This window comes from Callorhinchus milii, unplaced genomic scaffold, assembly GCF_018977255.1.
Source record: "Callorhinchus milii isolate IMCB2004 unplaced genomic scaffold, IMCB_Cmil_1.0 Scaffold11, whole genome shotgun sequence".
NCBI classification, from domain to species: domain Eukaryota; kingdom Metazoa; phylum Chordata; class Chondrichthyes; order Chimaeriformes; family Callorhinchidae; genus Callorhinchus; species Callorhinchus milii.
Window position 1 is genome coordinate 5,230,954 of NW_024704752.1, and position 15,205 is coordinate 5,246,158.

Sequence of the window (15,205 nt, forward strand, 5' to 3'; positions counted from 1 at the left end):
AACATAAAACACCCCAGGAGTCATTAATTGCTTTTACACCAGTCATTAACTCCAATGTCAGTGCAATGCAGTCTTAAGCTGAAATGAAGGCTCGGTGTGGTTTCAGTGCCTCAGATCTAAGATCTGAGATCTGCTTTGCCACGATTTATGTCTCAGTGGATCTGTTTCAACAGCGACCCGTTGAGCTACGTTTTGGTAAAAAAGAACTCTTTCTCATTGTGTTGCAACATCCAATATTGGAAATAGAAGAAAAATAAGAAATCAGAACTCTGATGTTAGATGATTGCGCGGAATGAAAGCTGAATGAAAGTTAAACAGCAAAAAATAAAATATCAAAAGTTACAACACTGATTTTAAATGTTTAATTAAAAACTCTATTTCTGTATTTCAGTGGTTCAGGGTTAAATTTCAGTAGTTAATCTACTGTCCCTTTATTGTTGCATTTCTAATGTCCATGCATAGTGGACTGGTTACAAAATATGCAGATAAATATACACATAAAATACACAGATATTTTCAGATGCAATCTGTTTAGGCAGGCATTTCTTTAGGCCTGTCAAACTCTGAGGATTCATCCATTACATTGGTTTTAATATTGTGCAAGAACAGTGGTTTGGGTTTGACGGTTTATTACAGAGCTGCACTGTATAAACTAACCAGTAATAACTGGAACTATTTTCATTGTTCCTGCCTTGAATAACAAAATGAATTGCATGAGATGAACCTCAATCCAGTATCACTCATTAGTCGATCTGCAAATCGCATGTATTAATCACCAGAAGACTGACCAGTTATCAGATGTGTATGTGTGTGATGTTTGGCCACTATCTGTTTTTTGGTTCCAAGCTCCCAACCAGAATGTGATGGCTGACTAGATGAGGAGCGCTATATAAATGCAAGTTGTTGTTGTTGTGGCCTGACCATAGTGTAATCGGTCATCATTCCAGAATACTCCTTCCATCAAGGCAGTGCCATGGGACGTTCTCCCGATATGTGCCTTGTTGTTGTTGTGGTTTGACCATAGTGTAATTTGTCGTAAACTCACAACTCTTTATCAATGCAGTTTGATTACAAATATCTAACATTGCCAGGCAGCACTGAGCAATGGAATAAATTAAAAAGACATTCACGTACATGGCACATTAATGGACAGCAAAATGCTTTCAAAACCATGCAGCACTTTTACAAGAATAGAACAAAAGATCAGTTCAGATGAAGAAGGCCCTTTAGTCATGATTCCAGAATACCCTTCCATCATCCCATTCCAGGCATCGAGCTGTTTCTTAAATAAATCCCAGTGTCTTGCCCTCAACCGCCCTTCCTGGTAGCCCCATTCCAGCTGTTGATTCCTCTCTGTGTAAAGAAACTTTTCTGGTTTTGTGAAATTGATCCTGAAGAACAGTAGCTCTTATATTAGTTTAAGCTTGTCCATGTGCCTGGAACCAGCATAGTCTGGGCTCTGTTTATTGAGTTTAATGTTTATCATACCAGGTACAGGAATGGTTGAGTACATGTTAATATTTTATTGGCAGTGTATGCAATGTAAACCATTTCTAGTGAATCAGTAGCTTCAGTTGGAAACACAAGGCGACATTACTAATAAATAGAGTCTTAGTTGCAAAGCTTTCCAGATACCTGCTATATTGTTTGAACAATGTGCAAGCAGGTATCCTTCCTAATTGTACACTGTTAAGTTGGGCTTGATCCCTCTTCAACTGCGATTTTCTTCTGGCTTCTGGTGGCTTTCGATGACCCAAACGTTTCTGTAATTTTCGATCGGAATGATTTACAGAGGTAGAAGTAAAGAATGGGGTCAAAGCACAGATTGAGGACGGCTAAGAGCAGGGTGGATTCCTTTGCCAGGAAGAGGGATCGCTGGAGAGCGCAGTTTTTGACTGGCTTGTACTGGCTGAGCGTGTAAGGGGTTCGAACTATATGATACGGAACAAAGCAGATGATGTACATTGCAGTCAGTATGAAAATGTGCCTCAGGCTTTGCCTGACGTCTCTCTGAACTTCCGGGCCCTTGTTTGCGTAGAGTTTTTTCACCAACAGAAAGTTTGAGGTTAAGATCATCACCGATGCGTTCATGAATATGGCCATGCAGATGAAGTTGGTGAGAACATGCCAGTGCAGACCCAATGTCGTCTTGATCTCAGCGCACCCCAGGAGGGGCTTTTGGTCAATGGTTTTGGTGGGGATTACCATATTGGGGACCATCAGGAACAGAACCACACACCATATGGCCACAGAGATCATTTTGGCAAACCCGGGCTCCTGAATGCGTTGGAATCTTAAGCTGCCCGACAACTGTATGTAGCGGTCCATGCTAACGAAACCCAGGAATATAATGGAGGAATACATATTGATGTAGATGAGGCAGGCTGTGAATTGGCAGTGGAAGATCTTCAAACTCCAGGGAGCAATGCCCAGATCCACAGCTATTTTGAAAGGCAGAGCTAAGGTGAGGAGGAAGTCTGCCGTTAGTAGGTTGAGCAGGAAGATGTTGAGACTCTTCCTGGACTTCCTTTGGCTGATGAATGCCCAAAGTGCTACGAAGCTCCCAATGATGCCGATCAGAAAGATCAGGTAATAGAAGTAAGTGAAGGCTTCCATCTGGTTGTTAATTACGCACGGAGCGACTGAGGTATTGGAGGAATCAGAGGTCATTATTCTGGACTGTTGTTTTTTTCTTATGTTTAACCAAATGATTTGTCAAGGCCTAGAAAGAGAGGAGGAAAATAATTATAAAATGCAAATAAATTGCAGAGTTTTATTTGTTAAATCATACTCGTCGTGAAATCCCCTCGGGCTTTCCTAAATCCATCTATGAGTCAGAGCTATTAGTCTGTGCAGTTAATTGTAGGAAAAGTTACCATTGAAAGTGAAACTCAGGTACCACAAAGAAACTAACTTATTGATAGAGCTGGAGTGAGGCACACACTGACACACAGAGCTGGAGTGAGGCACACACCGACACACAGAGCTGGAGTGAGGCACACACCGAGAGCTGGAGTGAGGCACACACCGAGAGCTGGAGTGAGGCACACACCGAGAGCTGGAGTGAGGCACACACCGAGAGCTGGAGTGAGGCACACACCGAGAGCTGGAGTGAGGCACACACCGAGAGCTGGAGTGAGGCACACACCGAGAGCTGGAGTGAGGCACACACCGAGAGCTGGAGTGAGGCACACACCGAGAGCTGGAGTGAGGCACACACCGAGAGCTGGAGTGAGGCACACACCGAGAGCTGGAGTGAGGCACACACCGAGAGCTGGAGTGAGGCACACACCGAGAGCTGGAGTGAGGCACACACCGAGAGCTGGAGTGAGGCACACACCGAGAGCTGGAGTGAGGCACACACCGAGAGCTGGAGTGAGGCACACACCGAGAGCTGGAGTGAGGCACACACCGAGAGCTGGAGTGAGGCACACACCGAGAGCTGGAGTGAGGCACACACCGAGAGCTGGAGTGAGGCACACACTGACACACTGACTGACTCACGGACAGACTTCTCAAACTTGCTGCTTGTAACCGTACATCACAGCCACAAGCTTGCTGAAGTGTCTGATATCTCTGCTGCCATTTTCTGAAAGTGTGGTGAAGGAAGCGGACTGTGAAGACGTGCTCTCGACTTTGTTTAAAAGGAAACAGCTTGATAGGAAATGGTTGACGGCATCTAACGGAGGACTTTCTGGTCAATCTATTAGAAGTTAAATGCCGCTTTCCAAACCTCCCTTGGTTATTGACGGGAACTTTTACGCACAAACCACATTGTACATTCCCAGCTGCACTGCTCTCCACTGCCCTGAATTTCCCTCATTAGTCACTCGCCCCCATTAGCATATTTCTTTCAGTTTTACTTGGAGCACAAACCCACTCTTGTGGTCGGTAAGACCCAACTCTCTGCCTGATACTGACCACTTTGATCTTATCCTCCTGTTGAAAGGTGTCGGAATGACCAAGATGATTTCTGTTGGGTTCCTGATGCTCTTTTCTGTGTCACTGTGAATCCTGAGGACACTGGCCCCTGGTACCTTGTTTATACCGTGACCAGCACCTGCTTCTGATAATGGCTTTATTCTCTTCCCCCAGAACACTTTTTGCCAATTATGACTCTGGGGCTTTGGTCAGTCAATCCTCGACTGCCCTTTGGGCTTTTATCTCGTTCTAAGAATGAGTTTCCTTTTTAAAAAAGAACCTCTTCCACGAGCCCTTCAAATGCTTGTGCCTGCAGAGCGACGAACAGTGAGATAGATCCAGGTTGGGAGCTGTGTGAGGGCCAGAATGAGGAAGTCAAATTGAGCAGATTTTAGATCAGTTCTGCGATAGCGGTTACAGAGCAAACTAACCAACACATACAGGTGTCTGGTTACATGTCTCTAAGAGTGATATGCAGACCATTTGCCGCCGCTGTTTGTTCGCTGTTTTTTTTGTTGATCTCTGAAATCTTTTAATGCTGAACACGTTAGTTTTTTTAAAAAAAAACACACCTAAAATTGTTCTCAAAGTCCAGCATTCAGTTACGTACAGTACAAACCGGAGTTAAATGCTACGCTCCTCACTTTGGAGTGAGGATCTGCCTTTAGCATCGGCCTGAAAATGCATTTTAGCTTTAGAACGTATCTTGTTTCAGTTCTCATCAATTTGCAGGCAGGCCTGCTCTTTTAATTTTCATTTTCATTCTTTCATTTCCACTACCACACAACCTCATCCACACCCGCAGGAAAGCTTTGCACTGTCAGCCTCCCTGATGCACAACCCTCACAGCTATCACAACATGCTTCAATGCACTAACCTTCGTTTCACACCGATGAATAAGATTTTTCTTTAGCAAACATTTAAATCTAGAAAAATGCTGAGCGTAAGAATCGTGATAAAGGAACTGCACAAACACCTGAGAAGTAAAAGGATTAATGGACGTTGGGAAAAAGATGAAGGTAGGATTAATAAAAAAAGGCATATCTAGAGAAGGCCCGATCCTGTGCTGAAAAATTCTACGTTTCTAAATTGGGGGGAAACAGTTTAAAGTTAAAATCTATCGCACTTTTGCTGCGTCTGCTTTTGAGTGTCCACAGATTGCTGTCAGGACTTAGCTCCGAGATTGACAGCCTTTGCTAGCCAATCTGGGAGCACGAGCTGTACCAATACAGCTCACAGTTAGTTTGGCACTTTGCTTGAACATGCTTGTTGCTGCTTGCCATCTCTGTTAGCTGAATTTAGAGAAAAGGGTAATGGATATAATAATAATAATCTTTGCATTTGATATAGCGCTTTTCACATCTTCTAGACGTCCCAAAGCGCTTCACAGAATATATTGTAAAGTGAATTGACTATATTTGTGGGCGAAACGCGGCAGCCAATTGCACACAGCAGCGTCCCACAAACAGTCGTGGATTGAGTGATCAAATTATTATTGGTTTTTTTAGGGATTATTATCCCTGGAAAAGCGAATCTGCCAATTGACTAACAACTGGGTTCCTTACTGCTAGGTAAACAGAGGCTTGTGGAGTAAGGACACTTAGCCAACATTTCGCCCTGCTGGGAATCAAACCCAGGTCTCTCGCTTGCGAGGCGAGTGCTCTGACCACTAAGCTACAGGATTCCACATATATGAAAAATTACAGACTTACCCGATCAACACAAAGGCATTTTTTTGTTCTCTCCTGGGTCAGAAGGGTGTGTGTCGTCCTGGGTGCTGGCAGTCAGCAGGGTGAGTGAGCGAGTGTGAGAATGAGCAGTGGGTGTGCTGTGCACAGCTGCATTGCACGCCTATTTGATTGTCTCTGCTTTGCTCAGGTTTTCCTTTCTTACAGAAGCCATTTTGAGGTGGGAAGTGTGGTTTCGTCTACGTCAATCCACTCCCTTAAATCGTGCAGAGAGTCACAGAATGAGCAGGCTGATAAGGTGGCCCTGGTAACGCAATAAACCGTCACACTACTGACGCACGTAATCGCTTAAAACTGCTTTTTTTTATATAAAAAGAAAGTCCGTTCAAAAGGAGCTCAATAAGCATGCGAGCAGTGAATAGATTAGGGGACGTGGGGAGAGAGAGCTGGAATTTACTTTTTTTAAAAAAAGTGATTAAACCACGATATGATGGGTTAAATGGCTTCCTCCTACGTTATTTAATACTAATAATAACTTCGGAAAGAGACCTTAAAGCAATTCACCGAACTTGCTATAAAGTGTAGTGACTATGTATTTTGTGGGTGAGCACAGCAAGCAATTTGCACACAGCACACCGAAAGAAACTTTTTTTCGAACAGTGCCTTGGGATCTTTAATGTCAAACAGAGAACATGTGCATTTTTGTTTAAGGTTACGATTTGTATCAGAAATAACATGGTATCTCTTGTGCCAATGACATGTGTGTTTGTGTTCCATTTAGTTCCATTCCCAAAGAGTGACCACTTTAAGGAAATAACCTTATTCTTGTTCTCTAAAAGTTATTTTTACTTTAAAAATAAGATAGGGAATTGTAAAAGAATATTTGCACTGGTTGGCGAGTTAGTAGGGGAAGGACACTAATTGCGAGGTGATGACAAAAGGAATTAAAGGGAGATTTTAAACTTACTTTCACCGAGGATGGTGGCAATGAGGCATTGCTGTGCCACAGACCACAGTTGAAGCAATATCCATAAAGTGTATTAAAAGGAAACTAGATAGCAATTAGATAGTTGGTAGAGGTGTTATAATTATGAAACAATTTAATAAAAAGGACGTTGATGGGCTGTTTCCACTTGTTGATGAACCCGAAACAAGGGGACATTAATATAAAATGTAATAGGGAGTGTAGGAGGAACTTGTTTATGTACAGGGTGGTGAGAATGTGGTACTCACTCCTGGAATTGAAGCAGAAAGTGTATTTAAGAAGATTTTTTTGTAGGTGAATGTGGCAGTCAATTTGTGCACAGCAATGCCCCCACAAACAGCCATGAAGTGAATGAGCCTGCTGACACACCAGTTGGACCGATTGACCTGTTCCCATGCTGCATCATCCTATGTAACAGTGTAATTTGTTTAATTCTATGAAATACCAGGTGGGTCTGTGCTCAGAAATTCAATCTCTTTCCCTGCCGAAGGGCAGAGTTGGCTCATGTCTCGTATTTACCTAATGTTTGCTGTGTGTGTGTTTTTTTTTTAATGTCACTGCCTACAGTCTTCTCAAGGTTTTAGTGTAATTTGATAGATATAAGTCAACTGCAAGCATCTTTTCACATTTTCCGCTTTGTTAATGACTCAGATCTGTGACTGATGACTGAAGGCATTTCTGACTAGATGTTGTTGAGAGTGAAAGTGCATGTGAGGACAGGCGAGTAGAGATTATAACAATATTTTCTACCTCCCTCACACTCCCAATTCAAGGAAATTTTCTGCACAAGCAATAATAGTTTTGTAAAAGCTACTGAATGCGTCCCAACCGTGGAGATCGCTGCAGAGCACGTAGGCTCAGCTGGATACGTGCAAATCACACCTGAAGACTTTCCTCTTCTACTGTGCCTTCGGTCACCACCCTTCTTTTCCAGCTTGGTTTCAAACCAGAATGCTGTTAACCTGCTCTCTCTGTTAATTTTTTTTTTTTTTTGGTCAGGCGGGTGTCTGACACACGCAGAAACCCATCACCGTGCTTAAGAGTATCCAAACCAAACTGAGAATTCCATGTATCTCACCTACACGTGGAACTTCCAGAGATAGATTATTGGAATGGAATACGCACTCTCTCCCTGGAGGGACGCATCCTGTTTACCTAATTCTGGAAAGCATTTCACACAGGTTGGCAAGAGCCAAGATTTGGGAACCCCAGAGTGTGCATTGAGGTACTGCTGGTGTTCACTCAGCTAGAACCGCATAGCTTGCCATCGATATTGCTGTCCGGCAAGCTTCCCCGCTGCTTGTTCAGCTCGGACCACCTTATCTGTTAGCTTGCAGGGTTACAGGAGCTGAGTGGGAGGACTTCCTGCCCCCAGTGACTGGTCTGCCCTTCCAGGTCCTCCCGATGTCCTGTGCTGACATTAGCAGTGCCCTGGAATACTGTGGACCTAGCCTTAAGAACCGGACTACTGAGATCGCCACAGAGGGCTGGCTCGATTCTGACATTCATTGTCAGACATATTACTTTGGAGCTGGTTCAACTACAAGGAGATCCCGCTTACCTCCTCGCCAAGCAGACTAGTCTAGTTGGTTGTTCAACAGCCGACAAACGCAGATTTGAGCCCGAACTAGGTGGATTGTAGGTACAAGGAACTCCCTGTGAGCTTCCCAGAAGGCTACACATCTCAGCATGAAATGGGTGAGAGTATTACAACCGTCATCCTGTCCACAGCTTGGGCACACATCCCTTCCCATTGAGCGCTAGTTGCATGACTCTCTGCAGGCTAATCAAAATGGATTCCAGGCGCTGGATGTACGAATATTAACAATCTACTACTGATTGTTAACTCCATAGGTTTTGTCCACAAATTACACAGTGGATTACACACTTTACAGTATATTCTGTGAAGAGCTTTGAGATGTCTCAACAATGTGATAAGGCGTTATAATTAAATGGAAGGATTATTATTATTAAGTATTTCATTACAGCTGAGGGGTTGACTGCCCAAATTGCCTCATTGTGATGAAGCCATTCTGAAGTGAACAGATACAATATAATTCTCTATAAAGTTATTTTTACTTTAAAAATAAGTTAGGCAATAGTAAAAGAATATTTTCAATGGTTGGCGAGTTAGAAGTGGGAGGACACTGATTGCAAGATAATAACCAAATGAAAACAAAGAATGCTTTAGAACTACTAGTAAGGAGTTTCTCCCAGTGTCCTGGCCAACACCCATCATGATTAATCATTTTATATATCTTGATCACGTCGCCTTCTCTGTTCCAGGAAAAAAAAACAATTCTGTGAATTTGGGTAGAACAACAGCCTACACAGAAGCGATATGATTGAGGTGTATAAAATGATTAATCATGATGTGTAGGATGTTGCTGATCCCAAATTCATTATGGATTTACCTAAAGATACAATCAGTAACGTGCTTTGAGACATTTCGATACTGTGGTAAGGCGCTATATCAAATGGGATATATAGTAATATATCACTATTGTAATTGTCATTGCTCTCGACAGTAATAACTGAAAGCACTTTGTGATGTTCTGATATAGAGCAAGTTGCTGTAAAAGAAATCTTGTTTCCTTTAATACTGGAGTTTTGGATGAACTCCAGTAGTCCTGTAGCTCAGTGGTTAGAGCACTCACTTTCAAGCGAGAGACCTGAGTTCCATTCCAGGCAGAGGGCGAAACCTTGGGCAAGTTTCCTGACTCCACACGCCTAATAATAATCCCTCCAAAACCCCAAAAAACAATAATAAATTGGTCATTTTCAATCTACGACTGTTTGTGGGACATTGCTGTGCGCAATTGGCTGCCGCGTTCGCCCACAAATATACAGTCAATTCACCTTAGTGTGATCTGTGAAGCGCTTTGGGACGTCCTCCCGACGTGGAAAGCACTATATCAAATGCAAGGATTATTATTATTATTAACTTGGCTTCTATAGAAAATTGACAGATTGAGGCCTTGGCGGAGGAGGTTTAGGAGAACGATCCCAGGGATGAAGGGCTTTAGTTATTAGGAGAGATTGGAAATGTTGGGTGTTTTTTCACTGGAACAGAGAAGGTTGAGAGGTGACATGATTGAGGTGTATAAAATTATGAGAGGTTTGGACAGAGTGACTAGGGAGAAGCTATTTCCATTTACAGAGGAGTCATTAACTAAGTGCCACAATTTAAGTTAGTAGCAGGAAAGAGAAAAGAGAGTTTAGGAGAGTAGTTGGAATGTGGGATGACCTGCTGAGTAAGGTGGTTGATGCAGAATCCACTGTGGGATCAAGAGAGAAGTTAGAAGGAACGGTACAGGTTTGAGAAAGGATATGGGAATGGGGCATTGCAGTGAGATTGAATGGTGTGAGGGGCAGACTTGATGGTCTGAAAGGCCTGCTTCTGTGCTGTAAATTTCTATGATTCTATGAGAGGAAGTTGAGAGGAATCTGCTTGTGTAAACATTTCAGTGTGTTTAATGGTTAGAAATCATCTCATCCCGTTTCCTCCTTTTTGAGTCTGAACAACTTAGACATTCCCCTCTACAGCTGAACTTTGGTTCTGTTGGTACCCCTTATCCTCCCTTGCCCCTTGCCCTATGTCCTCTTTCACCTGTTGCCTTCCCTCCTTGTCAATCACCCTCTTCCTGCCCTCAACACTTGCCCCTGGGCCATCCTCAGCCCTAGCCCTAGTCAGCTATCCCCCATCACTCAGCACTCCCCTTGCCCTCTTCCCTTTTCCCCAAGCTGGGCAAAGAAATTCCTCCGAGGTGTAGACTTATTTCATGATCATTATGGAAATGTCCAGAAATTGGTCATCTTTTAAATTCTGTCTGCTTTTGAAGCCATTAAGGAAATATTGCAAGTCTCGAGGTGAAATTCTAAGGTGGAATTTCTCACTCTCCCAACCCACCCCCCGTAGATGTTTTTCAATACAGGTATTGATATATTTTTCTTTTATAAGTCTTGCTGTGGGTTTCCATTACACTCTGTAGTCACTTTTACTGCACCATTTCCTGTGTTCAGAGTCATCATAATCAAAGCAATAACATGGTCTACGGAGTTACTGTGGAAACAGCCAATTATGCAATAGTTCGCAACTCTCTCAGCTGGTTTGAGGCTGTGATGTAGGTCGCGTAAGAAATGTAGAGATATGAAGTTCGTCTGCAGAAATTAGCATTTACTCCTAAAAGATGTACATAAAAAAGAACAGCTGATTGTTAAGTTGTGAGTGTGACACGGGCTCTCATGAGTTTTGTGGGTATAAAAATTAAAGTGTGATCCAATTTCAAATTATTTTTTGCAAATTCCTTTCACTTTTCTCACCCGCTCAGTGCCTGAAGGAGCTATTTTATGGCATAAGGCTTCACAGGTTTCAGCAGCTCCTCGTTCATTCAACATGTCCATCTGGCTTGGTTGGCAGCACTCTTGCTTCTGAAGGTTGTGGGTTCAAGCCCTCACATTAGGACTTTGAAAGCCAGTCTAGGCTGATGCTCCAATGCAATTAAAGTGGGGAAGCGCTGCATTTGTGCAGTTGCTGTCCTTCAGATGGGATGTTAAACTAAGGTCCCTTCTGTCTGTTTAGGTGGACGTTATTGAAAAAGAGAAGGGAGATTCTCTCTCCCAGTGTCCTGGTGAACAATCCTCCAAATAAAGTGTGTTGTTTGCTTCATGGTTGGTTGTGGGATATTGTTCTGTACAAATTGGCTGTTGTGTTCACCTACAAAAACACACAATCACCACATTTTACAGTAAATCTTGCGAAGCACTTTGAGACATTCCCCTGACATGAAACGTGCTATATCGAACGTCCGGGGTTAACAGACGTCCACTGCAGTGGACATTTGTGTACAGCAGTGTCCCATGAACAGCCATGAAGTGTATGACTAAATTTTGTCTGGGAGATTGTTGGCCAGGACACTGGGAGAGAGAAATTCCCTTCCCTTTTCCAATTATGTCACAGAATGCAAATCTTAAACATCCACCTGAGCAGGCAGACGGGACCTCAATTAACATTTCATCAGTTATGAGGTCCCGTAACCTCAGCCCAGACTATGTAAGTTCAATGAGCCACATGGAGTTTGAAGCCACAATATTCTGACTCAGTAGTTGGCTGCCAACTAAGCCAAGATATGGGGGAATTTAATGTGCTTGGCTTGTTTCCTTCTTTTCCAGCCCTAGCTTTGACCGAAATCGCTTGCAGAGCAGGAAGTAGAGCACTGGATCAAGGCAGGTGGTGAGTGTCAACGGTAATATGGAAGCCTCTTTAGAGTAGAAGATTACTCTCTTCCAGTGGCAATCAGAGTTTCTCTTTGACTGGGCCACATAGGGCAGCCTCAGTACGTGGTAGGGAATGAAGCAGATGAGAAACACAGCGAGCAGGATGAGAATGTTGTTCTTCGCCTTGCTTTGTTTCCTGAGGGTACTTGGAGATGCGGACCTTTGAGAGCTGTCTCATAATTTGGAAGTAAAAAAAAAAGCAAAGCGAGGCCAGCATTAACAGGAACACGATCGTACCGATGATGTGCCCAGATATGTGGGCTGTCTGGGAGATGTTCCCGGGCCCGATGCACGTCTGGGAATTTGATGGTGGGGCTTTCTTTTAGATCCAAATCATGAATAACGTTCCGAGGATGAGAAGCACAATCCAGGTTCCTGCGGAGAGACGTTGTTCTCTCTGGCCACTTTCAGAGGCAGAGACAACACCAACAACAGGTTTGCCATCGCTAGGTTCTTCAGGTAGATGACCATGGGGTCATTGCTGGGGACGTGTCTGAAGTGAACCCAGAACATCAGGCTATTCAGAGTGAAGCCAACCATGAAGATCGTGCAGCCTCTGGCTACGTAGTTCGGAGTGGAGCCCACTGAGATATTCATCATCTCATTACTTGTGGTAATCAGGATCACGTAGCTGTCTGTAGTGGCAGCCATGCATGTGCTTGTAAGCTGTAGCAAGTTACTTTAGTTAACGGTGGTACTTATCGGTGCACTTGCTGGTAAGTGCAACAAGACCTAAGATAGGTTTACATTAATAATAATAATTTTTTTTGCATTTAGTACAGTGCCAATAATGATAAAATATTTCAAAGCCTTTCTCAGTGAATTTCTGTAGTGTAGTTGCTGTGTATTTTGTAAGCAAACAGCAGCCAATTTGCACAGAAGCAATGTCCCACAAACAGCCATGAAATGAATGACCGATTTTATTAGTAGGATTGTTGGCCAGGACAGAACTCCCTTCTCTTTTCCAATAGTGCCATGAGATCTCTAATGTCGTTCTCTAATGCCGACAGATCACCAGTTTAATGTCTCATTGAAAGGACGTCCCATCCAACTGTGCAATACACTCCCAGCATTACACTGGAGGCTCAGTGTGCATTTTGAGCTCAAAGTGAGGGGGTGTGGGAGGTGTTTACACCCACAATCTTCTAATCTTATCATATAAAATATAAATATACACTCTATATTTGTATTATATTATATTTGTATAACATCTGAAAGCAATATGACTCCCTGATAACCCAGTGAGGTTATCCAGGGAGACACTGACTGACCCAGGAATGTCCCACTTACAACACCTCTGTGCTGAAATTTGCCAATCTCAGCTGGAGGCTACAATTAGCCTCCGCACTCAATTAGCAAAAAAAAGGGGGATGATTTAGTAATATAGAGAGCACTGGTGCACACGTGATGTCTGAATGGCCTCCTTTGTTGGAAATTTCTGCTTCTGAGTTTTTCCAGGGTATGGGAGCGGAAGATCAGCCAGTTTTCCCACCTGATCCCACTCCCAAGAAACACTTGCTGAGGGTGGTCTGTGTGCGGTGTTTGCTCTTTGAATTCCACTTCCTTACTGATGCAACTACTCACAAGTTCTCAATGCTTTCAGTTAAAATAATAATCCTTGCATTTGACTTGGTGCCTTTCACTTTGTCAAAACATCTCAACATCTTCACAAGATTTTACTGACAAGAGTAGTGACTGTGCATTTTTGCAGTAAGTAAGAACCCGGGTGTTAGTCGATTGGCAGGTCACTTTATTTTTAATCCCTTAAAAAAAGAAAAATTACAAAAGTAATAAAAATATTGTCGCTCAATCCACAACTGTTTGTGGGACACTGCCCTGCGCAATTGGCTGCTGCATTTCACCTGCAAAATATACAGTCAGTTAACTTTGCAGTATGCATGTGTTCTGACTCAGACACAAAAATGCTACCGACTAAACCAAGCTTAGTATCCAGTTGATATCTTGCTTCAGAAATTAGATAAGCAGACCGTGTCTCTCCAGGGAGAGAGCGCGCATTCCATTCAAACAATCTATCTCTGGGATTTCCATGTGTAGGTGGGATGCATAGAATTCTCAGTTTGCTTTGGATATCCTTAAGCACGGTGATGGGTTTCCGCATGCGTCAGACACCTGGCTGACCGCAAAAAAAAATCTATCTTGCTGTGTGATCAGATGTGAGGAAGTTATGTGGTGACATTGCTCAAGCAGATATTGTTTTAACACAAGGTTTACAGGAAATGTTTATTTATTCCTTTTTGACAGTATGTTGAACAGAAGATTTTGAGACTCCGTGACTTATTCCAACCACAGCAGCGGAATTAGTATTTTTTGTGAACCTACAGATGCCACTCATGTGCTGTCTGGCTTTCATCCTGTTACTAACACACATCGGGAGGTCCTCCCAACATGATAGATGCTGTATAAATTTAAAATTGTATTGTTTTGTGTAGAAACCCTGCAGTTAACTTTCAGGGTAATGAAGAGAGTGCTAAAGAAACAACGAAAGAGAGGGAGGGAGGGAGGGTGGAAGTGGATCATGTCATAAACCTGACTCAGTGCAGACAGATCACAAAAGAGGTTTGGGTGAAGAAGGCCCTTCGGCTCATCTTTCTGGAACACCAACCCTAGACTCCTCCCTCCCGTTACAGTATTTATCTGATTCTTAATCTAGTTTCCTGGCCTCTGCTGCCCTTCCTGGTAACTCTGCTCCACTCATAAATTCCACTCTGGGTATCTCTCACAAAAACCCAGAGGCAAATAAAGCAACTTAAAGTCCATGTTGTCTTACTTCGTTCAGGAATCTGACCTAATACATGCCAGAATGAGGTAAGCAGAGGGTTCCATCAGTATTTAATAATAATAATCCTTTGATATAATGCCTTATCATGTCTTTGACGTCTCAAAGTGCTTCACAGAATATACTGCAAGTGAATTGATTGTATATTTCGTGGGAGTGGAGAAATTCCATGTTTAGGTGGCATAACATACTCATTTGGATACTCTTAAGCATGATGAAGGGTTTCCACATGTGTCAGACAACGGCAAAAACAAATAGCCATTCAGTGAATGACCAAAACCAAACTGTCCGTGTGCAACCTTGTAGATACAGGCCACAGACTCCTCGAGCACACCAAAATATCCTCCCACTGGCTGAAACCATCAACATAAGCAACATCCACATTTCTACAATCTAGTATTAACATCTGCTCAATAGCAGCCTGATGAACAGTGATGGGTGTCTATGATCCACTTTCACTTGGTATGTGGTGGAGGGGACACTGCGTGCTGTATTCTATAGTCTGTCCCCGCCTCATGCAATCTTCACCGCGTCAGA

The 15,205-nt window shown here is 43.1% G+C and overlaps 2 protein-coding genes across 7 annotated transcripts in view; one reads left to right on the plus strand and one right to left on the minus strand.

Annotated features, from left to right (window-relative positions):
- LOC103184467 (mediator complex subunit 12L) overlaps nt 1–15,205 on the plus strand; it is a 160,316-nt gene that overhangs the window by 53,606 nt on the left and 91,505 nt on the right. The window lies entirely within an intron of this gene.
- LOC103184466 (probable G-protein coupled receptor 171) lies at nt 356–5,895 on the minus strand. 2 transcript variants are annotated; one of them, XM_007902475.2, is made up of 3 exons: nt 5,634–5,895; nt 3,922–4,271; nt 356–2,722 (listed from the first exon to the last, which is right to left on the minus strand). In XM_007902475.2, exon 3 carries the CDS (start codon nt 2,668–2,670, stop codon nt 1,690–1,692), a length of 981 nt encoding a protein of 326 aa, XP_007900666.1. In that variant the 5' UTR covers nt 2,671–2,722; nt 3,922–4,271; nt 5,634–5,895; the 3' UTR covers nt 356–1,689. The 2 variants fall into 2 exon arrangements, with proteins under 2 accessions (XP_007900666.1, XP_007900665.1); XM_007902474.2 differs by lacking the exon at nt 3,922–4,271.